The 21297-nt window shown below is 43.5% G+C and overlaps 1 protein-coding gene across 4 annotated transcripts in view; it reads left to right on the top strand.

Moving 5' to 3' along the window:
* Positions 1–19508, top strand: part of ETS1 (ETS proto-oncogene 1, transcription factor) — a 128957-nt gene extending 109449 nt beyond the window's left edge. For all 4 annotated transcript variants that reach the window (XM_032167870.1, XM_058446770.1, XM_032167871.2 and 1 more), the window contains 2 exons: positions 14659–14777; positions 15712–19508. In XM_032167870.1, the coding sequence (XP_032023761.1) occupies positions 14659–14777; positions 15712–15927 (335 nt within the window). In that variant the 3' untranslated portion in view covers positions 15928–19508. The remainder of the gene's footprint in view (positions 1–14658; positions 14778–15711) is intronic.
* The last annotated feature ends 1789 nt before the right edge of the window (positions 19509–21297 follow it).

Here is a 21297-nt window from a genome sequence, read left to right as displayed (position 1 = left end):
CCTCCCTCCCTTCCTCCCTTCCTTCCTCCCTTCCTTCTTTCCTTCTTTTCTCTCTCTCTCTTTCTTCAGACATGGGATAAGGGAGTAAAACATTTAGTGAGTAGAAGAGAAGGGGTGGTGACTATCACTTAAAAGTCTCAAAGTCTGAAGTAATCATTTTAATGAAAAAACATTTTTGAAGCCCTTACCATTTAATTCTTTCTCCTTGACAATTGCAATTTCACTTTTTATACTATCTCATGTGGTGGCGAGAATAATAGTCCAGAAAACAGAAGTCCTCTGTGTTTCCTCCCAACTCTAACACACTGTGTGGTTTTAGGCAAATTTACCTTGTACCCTTTTCTACTTTTAGTGAAGTAGAAGTGTTCATTCTTATCTTGGTGGCAGGAAATCTGTGAAAATGTAATTGAATTAAATCAACTAATTAAATAAATGAATGCTAGACATTGTGCTAGACATAGAGAAAAAAACCCTCAATTATAAGAATTCAATTATTTCAGCAAATGTTTGAGCACATATTGAGTGCAGAAAAGCGAGTATGAGGGCTCACTGTCTCCTTGGATTCAAGATATTTTAAATATCCTTAGACTTGAACTGGATTCTCCTATTGTTGTGGTCTGAATGAAAGTTGGGATTTGTTAGGTATGTGAGGAGCAGCCCACATTTTAGTATTTTTTTTTTTTTTCCTGTAATTGATACCTGGTGAACACCTCCTGCCTGTACTGCAGACTCACCCTATGAGGGTGATCTCACACCCTCATGGTGCCCCCGCCAACCTCATTTAAGATGCATCCTAGGAAATAGGGAAGCAGATGAAATGTGCCCATACAGCCTCACCCACCACCTGAGGCAGTCACTAGAGTGCCTATAAATGGCTGTCTAGCTTTATGCAGACATGTTAAGATGAGCTGAAATTAGCAAAAGTACTTTGGAAAGCGGAAATCATTGTATACACTTGTTGGCAATACATTTTATTGCTTGTAAAAGTCACACTTACCTTCTCAGGTTCTGCTCAACTTTTCTGTCTGTTCCCTTAAAATTTGATTGCTCCAGAGTATGTTTGGCCACACAGTAGGGGTACACATAGCTCTATGTCACTATTACTTGGCCTAAATTAAAGGGTGCATGCTTAGATTCTCCAAGCTGGGAAGAGAATCTATCTTCCTGCCATTTCACCAGGAGTCTGGGTCTTTGTCCCTATCACCTCCAAAGGAATACATTTTACTTCTTGATAGGATGTCTTTCTTACTGCACTGTAAGTGTGGAAATCAGTTTGAAACTGAATTTTCACATTCTCTTGCACAGTTACATTCTTCCTCCAAAGATAAGAAAATTGCATCAACCTTCACTGGGCTCCCATAGCAACTTGTTAAATTAGGTCAAGATGCGGGGGCAGATAACATGGCTTGAAAGCCTGCCTGTTAGCTGAGTTAAGAATACATCAAATGCAATGTTGGCTTCCGCCAAAATGCACCTCCTTACCTTACTGTGAACGGTTTACGGTTATCAAACTGATACCATCAGAAAGCTCCATTTTCTTTTGTTCGAAGATACATTATGAACCCCTCCTAATTACAACACAGTCCTAGAGAAGTAGCCCAACGTTTTCTATATACATTTTATAGACCTAAGCAAAATGCTTTCCAAGTCCTTGAAAAACATAGGCATCTCTTCTTCCTCTTGCTTTTCCATTTCAGTAGGTATAGAATAATATAATAGGTTGTCACATAGTAGTCTGTCTTCCTCTCAACCCCTCTAGTCCCATTTCATAGATGATGAAACTGAGGCACAAAAAAATGCCTTATTCAAGGCCATGTATGTAATTGCATTCTGCACAGAGGTAGCTTCTGAATTGAATCTTAAGCACCAAATGTCTCACCTGAATAGAAAATCTTTTCTTCATATTAGAGAATGAGAGTACTCCCTGGTTATTGCAGTTGCCTGCCTAGACTGATTAGGACCTTGTCTCCCTCTTGTCACTAATGAACACTATGCGTATGTGGGTTAGGGGTATGTGGGAGGGAGGAGAGCTGGCCTTGGCTTCCATCCAGAATTATTGACCTATAAATCACCTTTATTGAACTTCATTCCAGATTGTCAGACATAGCCACAGATAAGGAGTCCTATCACTTCTGCAGCTGTTGTTGAGCAGGTCTGGTGGTAATGCCCTTATCAATGTCTAGGTGTGTTTGCACTCTTTGATTTGCAATTATGAATGAAGTGGTTTTCTTGTTTTCTAGGAGCCTGAAAAAGGCTAAACCTAAAGCCATTCATTAACTGTAATGAAATTACATTTTATGGTGTTATGCAGATTTATAAGTAGGCAGTCCTTCGGTTTCCTTAAGGCTAAATTTGGGACTATCTGGAATTCAACTTTCAAAATTTTTTTTTTTGGTGTGAGACATCACACACACACACAAAAAGGTACTAGTCTTGCAGGAAAAGAAGAGCTGGGCCGGGCGCGGTGGCTCACGCCTGTAATCCCAGCACTTTGGGAGGCCGAGGCGGGCAGATAACAAGGTCAGGAGATGGAGACCATCCTGGCTAATGCAGTGAAACCCCGTCTGTGCTAAAAATACAAAAAATTAGCTGGGCGTGGTGGCGGGCGCCTGTAGTCCCAGCTACTCAGGAGGCTGAGGCAGGAGAATGCTGTGAACCCGGGAGGCGGAGCTTGTAGTGAGCCGAGATCACGCCACTGCACTCCAGCCTGGGTGACAGAGCGAGACTCCATCTCAAAAAAAAAAAAAAAAAAAAAAAAAAAAAGAAGCCCCGTACGTTCTCCTCTAGGTCCTCTCAAATTGATTCTGCCCTGAAATAAATCCTCTTCTTGTCATTTCATAGATGACTCTAGAGCCAATCTGAAGTCACACAATAAGAAAGTCCCAGGGCCAAGTCCAGAACCTTAGAGTTCTGGCTCGTAGTTGAGTTTTAGGGTTCAGTAACCCAAAACTACTGCTAAAACATGTTTTTGAAAATAAACAACTTTACTGCAAAAGGAAGTGCTTCAAAGTCCTTCAATTCAGAATGAAACCTGAGATTTGGCAGCATTAGCTGAAATCACAGTTTTCTGAAGGAAGGCTTGATTGCAAAATAATCTCAATATATTCAGGCACAAAAAACAACTGAGGAAACTTTTGGTATGAGCCTAAGTTAGTGATAAGGAAAGAGTAAAAGCAGGTTACTTGTGCAGTGTGAATTTGTGCTGTGGGCATGTGATTAGGAACAATGTAAGAGCCTTTTAATTTGGGGGGTAACAGGAGCCAAGCTCTGGAATCGAAAGTCTCTCCATGTAAATGCTGTGGTGTAAGACAGTGTGAACTGGCTAAAGACAGGCCCAGAGAAGTTAGGGCACTTCACTGAGGTCTGCAGGCCAGGCAAAGCTGGGGCTGGCTTCCAGGCTTGCTGAAGCCATCACAGTCTCAATGTAGACCATCCTTGGGCAGCACCTGATTGGATAAGAGGACAAGTTCTTGGGAATGAGAAGGGCAGAAACAGAGTATCTTCCCTTTCTTGCTCAGAGGCTGCTGTGATTAACTAGTTGCAGGAAGCTGGCAGCCCCCCTCAGCTGAAATAGAGCCTTCCTGTCAGCCAGCAGCTGAGATGCTGGCAGGGATTCCATTCATGGTGCTGGGTTTAGCAGTGGATCCTAAAGGGGTGCCTGGCGTGGACCTGGGGATCTCAGAGGAGTAATAGACTCACATGCTGCTCAGTTATGTGATTGACAGGAAAATACTTTGGAGCACTGAGGAGGAGAATTCCCGGGAAGATTTGAACTGGTTAGGAGGCAAAGCTCTTTTCTATTGCCTGTGAGTAATTTCACTGTTTCTGCCTCCTAACTGATTAGTTTTGTATGAATTTTTCCTAATCATCTGTTACCAGTAGAAAAAGATCACATGGTAAAAAGATTCGTCCTCACTATGGACTTTTTTTTTTTTTTCTAAATGTCTTTTAAAAAATGTGGAAAGTGGTGATTGCCTATTTCTGTCATGGCTTTCAAAGACCACAACTGGCTGAAGCACCTTAGTGTCTTGATTCAGCTACGGTAATACCTTGCAAGTAGTCTTTGGACAGAAGAGATCTATTCATACTGTACAATATATCTCGCACCCTGGTGCTGTTTACAACTCTCTGAGGCCTTGAGGGTGCCTGGATTTTGGATACCAGGAGACTCACAGCTTGACCCCTCTGTTCTGGGTGTAGCCCACTGCCTGTTTTAGAGGAGGAGTCTCTGAGTCTTAGATTTTTGGGGTTACTGTTTCTTTAATAAAGTCTCACTACAAATAATGGAATTGGGTGGTGACTGTTCTGGAATTCCACTCTGTCTCCAGTTCGAAGCTCCACCTTTGGAGGAAGCAAAATGTTTCCACTGAGCAGAATGCAGCCAGCGTGCTGCTGAGACATCCACACCAGTCTTTATTGCCTTTAAACAACAGGCCTCGGAAACTCCCCATCACCTCTGTTGGGAAAGGCCCTGCCAGGTGTCCCAGATGACCCTGCTTTTGCCCCCTGGGCACTTCTTTCTTTTCCCTCGACGGCCTCCCCTGCTGCAGAGAGTGAGCAGCTGCTGCTCTTTGTAGAGGCTCATTCAAGAGAAGCTCTGCCCTTCCTGTCTCCCTAAAGTGACTTGCATGTGATGCCTGCAGGTTGGAGTGCTCATCAGCACCCCATCAGTCACTTGGGAATGTCTGCAGGTAGAGAAGTCCAGGTTAAACACAAGAAAGGGTGGTCATCCCGTGCGGTTTTACCAAGGGCAACATTCAGGGGCTATTCCTGTAGAATTCAGAGCATGGAGTCAGGCCCTGCCAGTGAGCAGCTGTGTAACCTTTGGCAAGCTAACATCTCTGTATCTGTTTTCTCGTCTGCAAATGGCAATAATAATAGTTTCTATACCGTAGGCTTTCGGTGAGAACGAATGAATTAGTTTATGGAGAGCACCTGGAGCGGTGCTGGGTCTACAGGAAGCCAGGCTCTAAGTGCTAGCTGTCACCTACGTTCCATAGTATTCTCCAAACCTTTTGTTTTTCCAGTATAATTCTAAGTTCCCTGAGGCCAGGAAACAACACATTTTACTTGTAGAATTGCAGTAATTGCTGGCAGTGTCATGGGGCGTAGCAGGTATTTAATAATAGATTAGGTCTCTTCAGTTATTTAGCTCAATCCCAGATGTATTAAGTTCCTACTGTGTGCTTAGACTCCTTCATATATACTGACTTTTTAAATCCTTCACCAAATATCACATGAGGAAGTTTCTGTTATGCCCATTGTATAAATGAGGGAATCGAGACTTTTTTTTTTCTTTTTAGAGGAGGAGGTCTAGCCCAATGTCACACAGCAAACAACAAATAAGATGACTTTCAGGGTTTTCACATGTCAGAAAATATTCAAAATACTGTGTTAGTTTGAGTGTGCCGGAAAGCAGGTGCCAAGACATGATTAGATGTGCAAGATGTTTACGGAAGGAGCATCTATGAAGGAAAAAAAGGCAGCGAAGAGAAGGCAGGGGAACCTTCAGACTATGCTGCAGGTCTGGAAGGTGGAGATTTGGGTAGAAAGAGCCCTCAACTGCAGCTCCATTCCAAGAAAACTTTGGCTGGGCCCAGGGGATCCTTGGGTCAAGGTTGTCTGCTGGAGGAGCTCTGTGTCTCACAGGAGTGGACCTGCATGCCCTCACCGTGCTCAGTCCCTGGCTGGAGCACCCCCCAGGAAGGGGGGTACTGGTGTGGACATGGTAGAGCCAGTCAGTTATGTTCCCTGAAGCAGGAGATCTGAGTAGAACAGGTAGTGTGACAGCTGCAGGGACCTGACCTATAAACATGGCTTGTTGAGACCAGCACAGCTTTTCCATGTGGCGGGACTCAAGACCATGTGTCCCGACACTCTCGGTGGCCCGTGATGGGCTTCTGAGTTCAACGCATGTTGTTGACTGTAACTCCCCAAACTTTATTGTCTTTTGTATGACTCACCTCTCCCTGAGAGATAATGAGAGTGAAAGTTCTCCTAGAGTGATTGAATGTGAAAGTTTAAACTCTGAAACAAGGATGGGACTTGCTTTGTTGGAGATGCTCACAGGGCACAGGTCTGTGGAGGTGTTTGACATTCAGAGCTGAGGCAGTGGAGTTTCTTATGGAGGCCTCTCAAGGCTAGGTTCTCTTCTTTTTTCTTTAAAGGCGTAGGTAGGACACTTTCAGCTCATCACATTATGGTGACACAAAAAGTACTTGTTCCACTATCTCCATGCTGTTGTAAATATTGTGTTTTGCTATTCAACAGACTCTGGCTACATTTGAGGAGTGTTCAGAGATTATATGCTGAATAAATGCTTACAAAATTTGGTGTGCAAATGATCCCTTAGGATCTAGTTCAGCTACCTTCCACGGATTCTAATATACCTAACTAGCGATTTCTCTCATTCTTGACATACAGGGAAAACTTAACCCTTAGATAAAATAAATTCCAGGGATCAAGTTGAGAATCCTCCTGAGAAAAGACTAGAATCTTCCGACTTCTAAAGTCCTGTTTTCTAACCCGGATCAGTGGACATATCTTTCTTTCTTCTCATTACCTACATACTTAGGAAGATTTTTCTTTGTACATTTATAGTGGCTGGAAAAACCATTTCTTTGGTTTATAACAAAATTCTTATCCCCTTCCCTCAAATCCAAACCTAACCCATCTCTGGTGACTTCTTAAAAGAACCGGTTACCTAGAAGACATCAGGAGGAAAGAGCTATAAAGAAACCCACTTCCTGACTTGAGCTTCGCTGGCTCACTGTCCAAGTTTGTGTCTGAGTGTTAGCTTGAATGTGTTAGACAGTTACTGATGGTTTAGAAGAAAGAGGTGGTTGCATTTGAATAGAGACTGCCCCTTTAAGAGAGGAACAGTCCCCTTTCTCCTGCTGCCGCCCCCACACATGTGTACTTGAGCACTTGCAGGTGTGCAGAGCCAGAGCAAAAACAAAGGTCTTTCCCTCATACCCTAAAAATGCGTAACTGTCTTGTTCTCAGACCCAAGTCAGACTGGCCAAATAAGCCTCACTTAACCCTGTTCCAGGTGGGAGGACTCCACTGGCCAATTGCCAGCCACCTGGTCTTGCTGTCAAGCCTGTCTTGGGCACTGATGGCTGGACAAGAGGTACTGCTTGAACCCCAGTTAATGCTGGTGGGACCCGTCTCTTTGGGCCCAAACTATTGGCATTTGTGGGGAACGATGTTGAACTTGCTCTAGGTGAGCTCTATATACTACTTAGGTGAAGAATACTTGGTGAGGGACATGAATAACTAAGGAAAAAGGTGCATCGGGAAAAGAGGATCTAAGTCCATCTGTGGCCAAGATTTCCCTAAACTATATATGCCTGTGATACTTTCACTTGCAAAGCAGTTTGCATCTGCTGTCTCTTTTTGTGCGTATGTACTTTTAACATAGGAACAAGGATTTCAGAGTCTTCCCTAACTTAAGAAAGTCCTAAATGGTTATTCTCATTTAAAATATTAAAAATTTTTACATTCGTATACTTTAACTTTTTTTTCCCTAACCTCCAACTTTCTACTTTTTCAAAGTTGCCATACAAAAGGCCAATTTAATCCTTGGAAGTCTAATTAGATTTTTTCTAGTGCTTTTACAATTTTTTTTAAATGCATCTTTTTTCTTTCTTGTTTTTTACTGAAAATTGTTTTTAAAAATATATTTTCTGTTGTTTCATTCTTCTGTGTAATTCCATTATTGTATATTCAATTGCTCCTAAATTATTCACCTCTTTAAGTCTCTTTCTCTCTCTCTGTCTATATATATGTATATATGCAGATTTTTGTAGTAAGGACTTAATTTAGATTTTTATAAAGTAAAGAGAAGCAGAGATTACTATTTCCATTTTAGGGAAGGAAAAAGTAAAGCCCAGAGAGATTAAATGAGTTGTGTAAGATTGCATGGTGATTCAGGGAAGAACTGATATCAAAGCCTCGTCACCCTCAACTCCCTACGCGGGGCTTTCCCACAGGCATCATATATTTTAATTTTATAGGATGCCGTCATCACTCAGTATTCCACTGCCTGACATGTAAAATGGCTTTTATTTTTAAATTTTTTGACACTCCTCCTCCTTTCGTTTGCAAGAGACATGAACTCGGCAGTCAAAGACTGGTTTTAATTGATTTGAGAGCTGTTTTCTCACTCTTTTTCATGGTTAGATACTGGCTATCTCAGCAACAAATACAAGTTTATAAAGTTGTTGTTCATCATTGTGTTCAGCAAGTATGCTTTCCAAACACCTGTCAGAATGTTCTTTGTTGTTTGAGTTGAATTATTGGACGTTATATTCCCAATCACTGCCCTTGAGTTATTAGCCACTGATACAGGAACATGTTTATAGAATATATTGACACACAGTGAGTCTTTAAACCAAGCCCACATTGACCAGTTATAGGATGTGTTACACATGGAGTGTGTTAGAGATGAGATAAGATTGGGTCAGGGTGGGCCAAAGAAAAGGTACAACTCAGAAGAAATGAGAGGCATAGAACTCAGCCAAAATATCAAGCACTCCTGGCCCTTAATCTTCTTCAAATAATTTTCCCAGTGTCTTGATTGCCAATCAGTCCGGCAATACAGTTTCTTGAGTTATTCATCCTCAGGCAACAAGACTTTGTGCAGCTTCAGGTTGAGCTTGGTCCAGAGGCCAAGAAACTGTCAGGATGTTTTTTGTTTTGTCCTTAAACTTAATGGAAATCAGGAGATTTAGGGGCCTTGGTGAATGGTGATTTAGAAGAGGGTTGACAGAAAGGGGTGATGCTTGGACTGGGGAGTCACCCACCCCACCCTCAGAGGTGCGTCCTCCTATGGTAGCATGAAAGGCAGATTGATACACTTGTGAACAGATGGGTCATTTCTGGATTCGAATGTTCTGTTTTTGCCATCATCGTTTGGCTGTGGGTAGAGACACCTGGCTGGAAGGGAGGGGCCAGCCAGGCCTGTTCCTCTGTTTTAGGGCCACCTGCCAGATGTGTGCTATCAGGGCAGAGTCAGCCCTATTGCAAGGGTGACCAACCATGAGAGTTTCATAGGTTAAAATAAATGTGGTGTCCTGCCCACACCGAGGTATTTGATTTGACTTTTAGAATAGAGCTAAAGGGATTAGCTTCTTAAAGTAGCAAATTAACTCCCAAAGGACAGGTGGTCGTTTTCGTTTTTGGGAACACGTTGATGAAATGCAGCCTGAAGGTCACCCATATTGTTTGGCCCCAAATAGAGTTTAATAGAGAGAAGCCATTTGAGCGGCCTTTCTAATCCTTATGCCTTTCTTCAGAGGAGGTTTGTTTCAGTAATATAATTGAGAAAATATTTAATGAGTACCTGCTGAAGACAAGCTATCATACCTGGCATTGAGGATATATGGCTCAGTAAGATATAGTCTGTGTTCGCAGGGAGAACGTGTCAAACGACACAGGAGTCATTCAGGAGCAAAGAATTTTTTGTTTGTTGGTGTTTGTTGGTGAGGCACTGTGCTAGGCTTTGGGTTGAAGCAGTGAAAAAACAAAGTCCCTGTCCTTAGAGCATATATTCTAGTGATGGGAGACATGGACAGAGACCAAACCAGTGGGGTGGTCTTGGTGCAAGCCAGGTACAATGGAAATACGAGGAGACTGCCTGGGAAGGTGCCCGCCCAGCGTTGACCTCCATCTGTTTGGAAGAAAACTCCTGTGTTCTCCTCTCAGCAGAGCACAGGTGACAAGAGTGAGAACTTGTGGTTGGAATGGAAATGAGGAAGGAGTAGAAGGAAAAAGTGAAGTTCAACCTGACCCTGTTCACTTGCTGTGCGGATGTCCTTGTCACAGGCAGGCAACTCCCAGACCTGGAAGATGAGAAGAATGGTACTGACAAATTGGTAAATGGAAGGGATTTCCACCAAGAGCATGTTACTAACCACCTTGACCTAGCCCACTGCTGTATATGTATTTATGCTGCTCAGTTCTCAGCCTCAGGGCAAGGGACCAGAATAGCAGGGGATTTTTAATAACCAGCTCCTCATTGAGACAGATAATGGGCCTTGCAGCTCCCAGACAAGGAAACATGACCCAAATGGGCAGGAATTTACTTGAAGCTTGACGATTTTTTAAAAAGTGAGATTGTTGCCTTAGATTTGAGGAGCCTTGGGGGTCCCCTGAGGGGGTGAACATCCTTGGTGTGATTTGCTTTGTGGCCTTGGGAGCTCTCCAAGTTCCCACCTGGTATTTCTTCTTCTGAGCTTGTAGCATGTTCTTCAAATCAGGCCTGTCAGTGTGTAGTAAGAACTGTCCTCTTCTCCAGAGGCTGAGAAGAACAAAGCAGTAGAAGGAAATTCCCCTGCAGCCGCCTGAGAGGGAGGGTGGAGAGGGAGCAGACGGCAGGGGGTGTGGAGGCTCCGTGCCATGGGAGATGGGTGTGTGGAGTGTGTGTGTGGTGCTCTCCCGCCCTCATGGCTCTGGAAAGAGACCTCCTTCTAACAGGGACCCCTCTGTTGTTGTGGCTCAGAGCTTCGACTTGAGAAGCATACTTTCCCAGTGATGCCACTGGATTCCTGATGTGTGACACTCCCGGGCAGCATCGTGAAGGGTGCTGTTGACTGCCTTGGAGATCCCAGACAGGGACACCATTGTGAGTCACACTGAACATGTGAGCTCCCCTTCCCATGACTGGCGCTATTCTTAGTACCGTTTTCTGCTCTGGGGGACAAAGGTCACTGGGACCACAGTCCATTTGGGTAGGTGGAAGGGGCTGGGCACAGGGATAAGGGGGAGTTGCAGGGGGAATGGAGGAAGAGGCTTTACAAGTTTAGGATATGTTGGAGCAAGGGCAAGGGATGGGGCCCTGGAGCCCTGTGGATTTGGGCAGACCTCCGCTAAGCAGCACAGAAACACCCTCTAGAAGAGTCGTAACTGGGAGTGCTGGACTCATTCATTTTCTACACCAGTCTTGGGTGTGAGAACTTCTGATGGGCCTGGATGTGGGTGTCGCTGGTGGATCTGTGTAGCCAGTGTGGCTTCCAACCCCAGAGCTGCCTCTAAGCTTTGGGTTTCCAAGTGGCCCTGAAGTCGCCTCCCAGACCTGAAGTGAGGGTGATGCATTGCTGTGGAAACAGGCTTCTGTATTAGACCATCCACTGGCCCAGCCAGGAACTGAGCCCACCCTGGCCCAGTGTTTCTGGCTGGAAGAACATTTCCATGTCTTTCCTAGTTCTCTTGCTCCCCACAACAAAAAGGCAGTTTAGGAGTCAGCAAAAAGGTGCTAGAGGGGAAGCTTCAGCGGCCACCATGAACTCCTCTCACTTGGTACAAAAATGTGGGCTTTCTGAAGGGTGAGCCCTGTGTGTACCAGTTAGGCTGGAGTGCGCCTGTGGGGTTTTTCTGCAGGAATCGGGGGAAGGAGCCTGGAACTGACATCTCTGTTATGTTGACTGTCCTATTGTGAAGCCAATGGGAGAGATTTCTTCCCATTCATATTCCCATTATTTCTTTAGGTATCTGCTTTTCCCGTCTATCCTCCCTCTTTCCTTGGGTGTAAACAGAAAAAAAAGAGTGAGAGAGCTCTGCACCTAGGACTTGGGCTTCCAGGGCCTGAATTTAATTTCTTTTTTCATTCCTTTTGAACAAAGGAAAAGTCACAATGAGGACAAAAGTCCTCCGGCGAGTACTCACCCTGTCCCGGACTCACCGGGTCCCGTACGCTGACATCACAGAGAAAGGGCAGGGCGGAGCGTCTACAGCCTATGACTGCTTGACATTTCAGTTTTGAAAATGCACTGGTAGAAAAGGAAAATTAACCATTCCGTCAGAGGGTTCCTCCTCTGGGAGCTGGTGCGAACCACGGGAATTGAAGGTCCCTTCTCTGCATTGTGGCTGCCAAGTCCCAAGGGCAGGAGACTGCAATGTGCTCCTCCAGCACCGGCAGATGTGCTGACAGCTCCACGCCAAAGACTCATCCGGGGGAAGGATCTCCATCTTTCCATCCCTTTCCTTGGCTTGGTGTCATGAGACCCCGTGCCCCAAAGAGATTTTCAGATAGTGGGAGAGAGGTTCTAAGGTGAACACTGGGAAGGAGAAACAATGAAGTAACGTAACACAACGGCTACCACAAGAGGATGCTGGAAACATCTGTGGAGGTGGATGCCGTGGCAGGAGCTGGCACGACCACTGGTGGTCAGATGACTGGGAGAACCACTGGCTATCCCATGTCCTGCAACTGCTGTGAGAAGTGGGGAAGAGAGTTTTTAAAGTCAGGTCCCCTTATCCCTTGGAACACTGCACTCAGTCAGGCAGCTTAGATGCCAGGCCTTTGGCCTGGTCATGTCCAGGGGCAACGTAGCATTGAGATGAAGAATCTGGGGACGGGCTGCGTGGGTTCCCGTCCCGGCTACTCCACTGCTGATCTAAATGGCCTTGCAGTGTGTCAGTTTTCTCTGCTGCGAAGTGGTAGAAACAAATAGCACAACAGTTGCATCCACCCTACAGAATTATTGGGAGGAATGAAGGAAACGAGTGTAGAACGTCACTCACAGTGTCTGCGGCGTAGTAGGTGCACCGGCAATCATAGCCCTCATTCGTTTTTCTCTGTCAGGGCCTAAAGCAACCCCCTCTCCTCCGAGGCTTCCTTTACATAGCTTTGGGGTAGGTGGGTTTTCTTCATGTCTATCTTCAGTCTCTGTAGTTATTGTGAATTTCTCCAAGAAACCTATTCTGTGACCGGGGCTCTGGCAGCTGCATTTCTTGAGAGTGATTTGCTGTTTTACCTCTTTGTGCCCGTTAGGATGGCTTCTCAGTGGATTCCTCTGAGAATGTCACTGTTAGTGTTGTGAGCCCAGGCAGAAAACGAGTAGCTCATGACTTTAGGCAACTCCCAAGAAATGTGCAAATGTCCCTGAGTTGAATACGAAATGGTTTTTATCAAATGAAAGTAGAAACAGAAGAAGCTACGGCTTTACCAGTGCAGCCCTCTGGGCTGTTGTTCGAATGTCCCTTTATTTTGTAGGCATTCACTGAGTCATTTGATTGTGGAATACATGTAAGGTATTTCTTGCAAGGTGGTTTTAAAGAGCTAATGGTCCATTCTCAGAAAGAGGAGGTAGAGCTACTTCATGTTTTCGTATTTAACGTGACAAGTGCCGAGGAGGAGCCTTGGAAGCCACCATTAGGAAGTTGTTACTGGAGGAGGACTTCCTTTGGCTGTGGGATGATAGCCCGAGTCAGTAGCTGTTTGTTTACTTCGCTGGAGGTTGTCCTGGTCCTTTGAGTCTAAAGGCCTGGGTACTAGACCCGGCACCACCATTTCACTAACCGTGGCTCAGAGCAAAGTCACAGTACTTTGCTGAGCACTTTTTCTGCACCAACAGAAAGGAAGCCGTAAGACCACTTGTGCCTCTCCTTACAGCAGAGGGTTGGGTGTGGATTTTGGGAGCAAGCACAACGATGCATGTGAAAATGTCTTGTAGAAATATGAGATACAACAAGACATTACCCTTATGGATTATGAAGGCAATTTCTTTTTTAGATTGAGAGGGAACCTAAAGTTTGTTTCCTGTTAAATCTCAGTTTACCTTGGATCAGACAAATTTGCAACTCCGGTGAAAAATTACAGCCTTAGTGAGCAAAGCTTTCTTGTATGAGCCGGCGCTTCCTGGGTTGCATCCAGAGACATGGACTGGGTCGTTCCCAGTCCCGCTCTGCCCAGTTTGTTTATGTTATAAGGGGCCGTGTAGACATGTAACAAGAAGCATGGACTTTTGAACCCCTATTTGTCGCTCCACCTACACCTATAAATTAAGAATCACTGGTGGCATTGTCATTTCAGATGAGAAAAGTATCCTCAAAGGAAATTGGTGTGATATAAACCTTTTAGCATAGAATAAATTGACTATCAGAGTGTTGATGGCTAAGACAGAAGTGTGTGTGTGTGTGTGTGTGTGTGTGTGTCTAATTTAGAATATACTGAACCTATGAGACAGTCCTCATCTGACCTCTAAGGATTTCCTGGGTGGCAAGTTAATTCCTCAAATAGTAACGATGCTTTTTTTTTTTTCTTGGTTTGGGTGCTTTCCTGTAAGTGGACTGGAAGGGCAGGGTGGTGGCAGTGGAGAGAAATATTATGACTGAGCAGATATTTAACATCTATTTTCTTGTGAGAGAGCCCGAGGATGGTGATCCTTCTTACTCACAAATCAGGGGCCGCAGGCTCCCTACTAGAGAGCAGTGCTTATGAGCCATAACTTGTGTTCGAAACTGGCAAAGACATTCATTCCTTCGTTAATATGTTTCTTACTTCTGAAGGCAAAAATAATGACTTAGTTTTTGAAGGTGTAAAAGATTATGCTGCCTTAGAATATCCCAGAGGATATGCACAGTGTTCTCTTTCTAGAATTCGTTTAGCAATAAAAATGAACCGATCCTTAAGTTAATCAAAATAAGGCACTTGACACATTTTCTTCCATGCTTTTGCTTTATAGGGAGGCCTTTGTCTTTTCTATCTGTTCGAGCTCATAACGCTTCCTCCGACATGTGCACTGTCTGTTGCCTTCATTTTCTCCTGGCTGGATGGGCTGAGAGAAGAGGGACGTGGGAGTGCCGTGTGTGGGGATTAGCTGTGTAGAGTGCTGAGTATCTGGTGTAATGATTCACAATGGCTTGTGTTTCTAGGCAGTGGACCAATCCAGCTGTGGCAGTTTCTTCTGGAATTACTCACTGATAAATCCTGTCAGTCTTTTATCAGCTGGACAGGAGATGGCTGGGAATTCAAACTTTCTGACCCAGATGAGGTAAGGAAGGAGGGGCTTGTGAGTACTGTGCTGAGGAAGGATGAGAGAAAACTCCTGGAAGGGGTGGTGTGGACCTGAATGACGTGTTCCAGGATTGGGATTCCCAGTTCTGCCACTTGCCACCTGGAGCAAGCTAGGTAGCCTGTCTGAGCCCCAGGTTCATTATTTGGAAAATAGAGAAAAGATCTATGTTACCCATTTGCCTTACAGGATTAGCTGATAAGAGGCATTAATGTGCCTGGCAGTAGGTCAGTTATCACCCATAGAGCTGCCTCCTGTGACTTAGCCTCTTCCTAGCCCCGTGGCTCTGTGAGTGTGAAACGGGCCAGACAGTTCAAGAGGCCTTGGGAGATTGGCTCATTAGTTTCTTATTTCATTACACACATGTTTATGGAGTAGTGGTTCTGTGCCATGCCCAATTCTGAGGATAAAAAACAATGAACAGGAGAGACAACATCTTTATTCTGGCAGACATGAGAAAATATTTGTGCTCTGGTATGGAAAAAAAAACACTTCCTGTTGATGAAAGGCAGGTATGATTGCAGCTCAGCTCCTCCGCTTCACACCTCCCTGTTAGATTTCATGCTTGCAAAGCAAGGAGATTTTACTAATAATATGCGGAAAGAGGAGAATGTATAGTGTGTGGCTTTTCGTTTGTTTTTTAAAGTCACATATTTAATCCTAGTTCAGGGTCAGTGTGTTTTCATCAACTTAAAGAATCATCGTGACTCCCATCCTTGCCCAACCCATGAAAAATGGAATTCAGGAGATAGGCCAGAAAGATTTTTTCTATATCTACATGAATCTCAAATCATCTTCCTTGAGCATCATGGGTCACCATGAATGGGTATAGCATAGGCATAGAAACATATATATTTGGCCTGTCTTGTAGATTTTTGCCTACTCCTCCTTTATTTTTCTTTTTAAATTTCAGGTGGCCAGGAGATGGGGAAAGAGGAAAAACAAACCTAAGATGAATTATGAGAAACTGAGCCGTGGCCTACGCTACTATTACGACAAAAACATCATCCACAAGACAGCGGGGAAACGCTACGTGTACCGCTTTGTGTGTGACCTGCAGAGCCTGCTGGGGTACACCCCTGAGGAGCTGCATGCCATGCTGGACGTCAAGCCAGATGCCGACGAGTGATGGCACTGAAGGGGCTGGGGAAACCCTGCTGAGACCTTCCAAGGACAGCCGCGTTGGTTGGACTCTGAATTTTGAATTGTTATTCTATTTTTTATTTTCCAGAACTCATTTTTTACCTTCAGGGGTGGGAGCTAAGTCAGTTGCAGCTGTAATCAATTGTGCGCAGTTGGGAAAGGAAAGCCAGGACTTGTGGGGTGGGTGGGACCAGAAATTCTTGAGCAAATTTTCAGGAGAGGGAGAAGGGTCTTCTCAGAAGCTTGAAGGCTCTGGCTTAAGAGAGAAAGAGACTAATGTGTCCAATCATTTTTAAAAATCATCCATGAAAAAGTGTCTTGAGTGGTGGACCCATTAGCAAGAGACATTGTCACATCAGAACTCATGAAACTGATGTAAGGTAATTAATTTGCTTCTGTTTTTAGGTCTGGGAGGGCAAAAAAGAGGTGGGTGGGATGAAACATGTTTTGCGGGGGGGGGATGCACTGAAAATCTGAGAACTATTTACCTATCACTCTAGTTTTGAAACAAAGATGGACTTCAGTGGGGAGGGGCCAAAACTGTTGTTGTGTTAAAATTTATTTTATTAAATTTTGTGCCAGTATTTTTTTTTCTTAAAAATCGTCTTAAGCTCTAAGGTGGTCTCAGTATTGCAATATCATGTAAGTTTGTTTTTATTTGCTGGCTGAGGATTCTGTCACAGTGAAAGAAAACTGTTTATATAGACCCCATTGGAAAAGCAAAACGCTCTCACTGAGATCAGGGACCCCAGATTCATGGGACTTATATAAGAAGGACAATTAATGCTGATTTGGGTACAGGGGAATTATGTGTGTGAATGTCATCTACAATTAAAAAAATATTAGCACATCCCTTTACTTACTTGTTATTAGTGGATTCTCGGGGTTTGGACTTAATGTTGAGCTAAGAAGCATTAAGTCTTTGAACTGAATGTATTTTGCATCCCTGGTGTTGGATGACAGTAAACGTAGGAGCACTGTTGAAGTCATGGAAAGGAGATCGAAGGAGGAAGATTGACTTGGTTCTTTCTTAGTCCTATATCTGTAGCATAGATGACTTGGAATAAAAGCTGTATGCATGGGCATTACCCCTCAGGTCCTAAGAAATAAGTCCTGAATGCATGTCATTCCAAACTAACACTCTGTAATTTTTCTTTTATGTCTTATTTTCCAAGAATCCTCCATTTTTTGCACGCCCTCACCCCCAACTCTGTTATTCAGTAGAGAGAAATGTACGGCTTTCTGATTGGTGAGTGAAAGAGTAACTTGAGACACGACCTAAGTTGAAGAGTTTAGATTTGCTGCTGAGTTTTAGAAGTGACGGAAATTAAGAGAGCATTTCAATAAAATGTGACTTGGCTGTCTTTGGAAGAGAAGTGCAAGGCTTTCCTTTGAAGAATTTAAATTAGTCCGGTAGGATGTCAGGTGAGACTGTGTATGCAAAATGAATGGCACAGGTGATGCTAGGGCCTCTTGCTTGGGTCTGATGTCTTGGCACAGGGTAAGTGAAGGTTAATTCCAGAAGAGAGGAATGACTTAAAGGCAAAGGAAACAAAGGAAGGAGGTTCAGTGAGGAAAATAAGGTTGTCCATGAGATTTGAATAGATTTTTAGTTCCCCCAAGGTTTAAATACAAACATAGTCAAACAAGGTAGTCATCTTTCTGCTGGTTGTGAGGGGGAATCTGAAAATGGAGCTTTAGAGGAAAAGTCAACATCTAACTAGTGAGGAAAAGTGCCTGATACAATTAGAATCTCCCTCACTCTATAGTTGCCCAGTTGAAAGGATGAGGAGGAGGGGTGGCTTTTATGGACTTCCGTGAGAGAAGGAAAGAAATATTTCAGGTAAGCTTCTCAGGGCTGGCCCTTTTTGGGATTTGGATGAGAAATTGGAAGTACTAACTACTTTCTAGCATATCTTTAAGAAAATTGATTCTTACTTACTCCCAGATCCTCTTGCAGACCCAGAATTATCAGGAACATAGCTCTGTGATTCATGAGTGTCCCCATACTGATGAATTGGAGCATCCATATGGAAAGCAAAGGCAGAATTATCCCAGCTGTGTTATTTTGATCTTTTGGATGCAGGTGCCTTAATGAAGCTCTCAACATATTTTAGGAGCTGCTCAGGGAGTGTTGGGTGGAACTGTTTGGACTACATTGTTTTCTCTTAGATTATGTGATTTTTGTTGGGCACTGGCAAAAGGTGTGTGTGTGTGTGAATGTGTGCATGCGTGTGAATGTTGTGTGTGTGTGTGTGTTTGCAGACATGCAAAACTGCAGCTGAAATAATACCTGAGATTTCTAGGTAAGTCTTTCCAATTTCAATAATGGGTAAGAGTAGAACCAGGGCCGGGTATCGATTATTGCTTGCTGTTTGCAACCAGGCATAAAATCACTTTCTCAAATCATCCACCGTTCCTATTAAATTTATGTTGGAAACTCTCCTTCTGTGAGTATAACTCCTGCAGTTCATATAGCAGATAAGATATAAGAAAGTGCCTCCTAGTGCTCCTCCACCCGCTTGTTTGCTAAAATTCCCTTTCTCTCTAGGTCCACCATTTTCAAGATTTGTAGATAGTGTATTAGTTAAGACAGCTTTGTCGATCTGGCCAGATGTTTTTTCTCCTTTGTCCAAAGGCCAGAGACCATCCCAGGAAGAGTGGTGGGTGGTTTATACACTGGAAATGTTGCGTTTATGCTTTTTAAAAACACATGTTAACTTCAGAGGAAGGATGGGCAAATCTGGTCTAGCTGGGTGAAACCCTTATTTTCCCAGAGATGCCTTAACCTTTGTCGGTTTTGGCTTTAGGGTTCAGAGTCACTTTTGTTTCCTTCTCTGTTCTGGAGAGGGACTTCCCTACATAGAGCCCTGATTTTGTGGCTGTGGGGATTGGAGGTAGCATTCAAAGATCAGATGTGCTTTTCCTCACTTTGGAGATGAACACTCTGGGTTTTAGAGCATTAACCTGCCTAACCTTCATGGTGAGAAATACACCTTCTCTCTTCTAGTCATGCTGTGCATGCTGCTTACTCTGTTGGGGTCTATATAAATTTGTTGAACTCTTACCTACATTCCAAAGAAGTTTCAAGGAACCATAAATATATGTATACATATACATATATAAAATATATATATTGAAATAAAATTATCAGGAATACTGCCTCAGTTATTGAACTTTTTTTTTTAAGAATACATTTTTTTAAGCTGAGAAGTATAGGGATGAAAAAGATGTTATATTGTGTTTGACTATTTTCCAACTTGTATTTTCATATAATTTATATTTTTTAAAAGCTGAAAATTTAGAAGCAAGATGAAAAAAAGGAAAAGCAGGTGCTTTTTAAAAATCAGAACTGAGGTAGCTTAGAGATGTAGCGATGTGAGTGTCGATGTTTTTTTTTTTTTTTTTTAAATGCAAAAAAATTCTTATGGCGGAGTTTTTTGTTTGTTTATTTTAGTAGCTGATGCTGGCACATCATTTTGCTGGAGAGTTTTTTATATACTGTAGCCTGATTTCATATTGTATTTTAAACTGTGTGAAATTAAAAACAAAGAATTTCATTCATAATGCTGTGGCTTTGGCTTGATTCTTTCTTGCCTGGATCATGTATTAAAGCAGGACAAATCAACCAACCAGAGGCAACCAACCCAACAGAGGGATGCAGTTTAGTCTTTCTGATCTCACTAGCTCAGGACCATTGGAGATAAAGATTTCCTAATAAGGTGAGAAATATAACAGGAATATAGGGAAGTCATCAAACATCCCAATCATTGAATATATTGTGTCATCCTTTGTGGAATGTCCCTGGCCTTGTCAGACCTCATTTCTTTATGTCTGAAGGACTAAGAGCCATGTGAAGAAAATGGTTAATGACTCAACAGATAAACATTTGATTTCAGCTAGGTACCATTCCTGATATGAATAGAGAAAGTTGAACATCTTTAGTGGGTCCTGTGGGAAATGAACAGTATTCCTGTGTCCACCACTGATACTAATTTTGCTCTGTGGCAACTTGGGCCCCTCACGTCCATCTCCTTGGCCCTAACTCTTTCACTGGGGCTGAAGATTGGGAATAATAATATCTGTCAGAACCCCTAGCAACCCATGCCATAAATAAAATCATATTTATAAGTGCTTTGGAGGGGAGTGCTTAGGAACACATCACGCATGGTGCTTTTTCCTTGTTGCTGAAACTGTAGAAGGTGGATGTTTTTAATTAACACCAACATTTGCAACATGAATCCCAGCTCACAGCTGGAAAGAGATTTTTTGCTGAATTGTTCACAAAGAGAGCTCTGTTTTTGCAAAATCTGTTTCTTCAGGCCTGGAGCATGAGGTTTGCTGAGTACACGTTAAGCACGGACTGTGTGGTCTGGTGGTCAGGGAGCAGGACTGGCCACGAAGAAGGCTCCAGCCCCTCGATCCTGGTCAAGCCACCACCACTCACTGGGAGACTTTGGGAAAAATGGCTTCAGGTCCTTATATTTTGTTTTGAGTTTTCAGCTGCAAACCTGGGCAAAGCCACAACTCCTGAGCCAACCTGTGGCCACATTTGAACTCCTCTCCCGAATAAACAGCACACAGAGAATAGGTTTCTGCTTCAGTCAAGGATTCAACCAGAGAGCTTTTCTTCAGTGCCAAGTTGCTGTTATCCCTCCAAGTACCTGACTTAACGCTCACCAGGGTCAAAGATACAAGATGTACTTGAATAATTCATCTTAGGCCTACACTTCTCCCACTAGGAGCTAGAGTTCAGATAAGGAGCCCTCAGGCAACCGGGCTTTGGTGATTTCTCTTAATAATACTGCCGAGACCATGGTTTGAAGCTGCAGTGGTGGGGGTCTGGAGAGGAGACAGTATCTTGAAAAGCAGTTGCAGAATTTGGGAGGATCGGGTAAGGTGAGGATAGAAGGAGACACAAGGGAAAGAGGAGGTGATGGTCACACTCTGTAGATTTGAACAGCTTTCAGGAGGTGATGGGATAAGAAAATTAACCAAGTCTACTCTGACTCGACTGCTATAACTTTGGAGCAAGCTACAGCACACAAGACGAAAAGAAAAAAAAATGGATCGGCAGAGGTGTATGAATGAAGTGTAACTATTTAAATCTAAAAAGGAAAAGGATTGTGATTTGTGCTTTGGGTACAATGAGGCAAACAATGTGAACTAGAGTTCACACTCAGGCCGGTTCCATGCCATAGAGATGTGCACTTTTGCTTTCACAGTGTAGGAACCCCTTACCCCTCGCAACCCAAAAGAAGAATGTGCCGTAGTAGGGTAATGAGATGTCTTTGGATTCTAGCATATTCCTTCATAGCAACCACCATGGACACTGAACTGAAGCTGCCTCCTTTAG

This window comes from Hylobates moloch, unplaced genomic scaffold, assembly GCF_009828535.3.
Source record: "Hylobates moloch isolate HMO894 unplaced genomic scaffold, HMol_V3 SCAFFOLD_11, whole genome shotgun sequence".
NCBI lineage: Eukaryota > Metazoa > Chordata > Mammalia > Primates > Hylobatidae > Hylobates > Hylobates moloch.
Note: the sequence above shows the minus strand (reverse complement) of the source record. Positions and strands in the feature narration are given on the sequence as shown.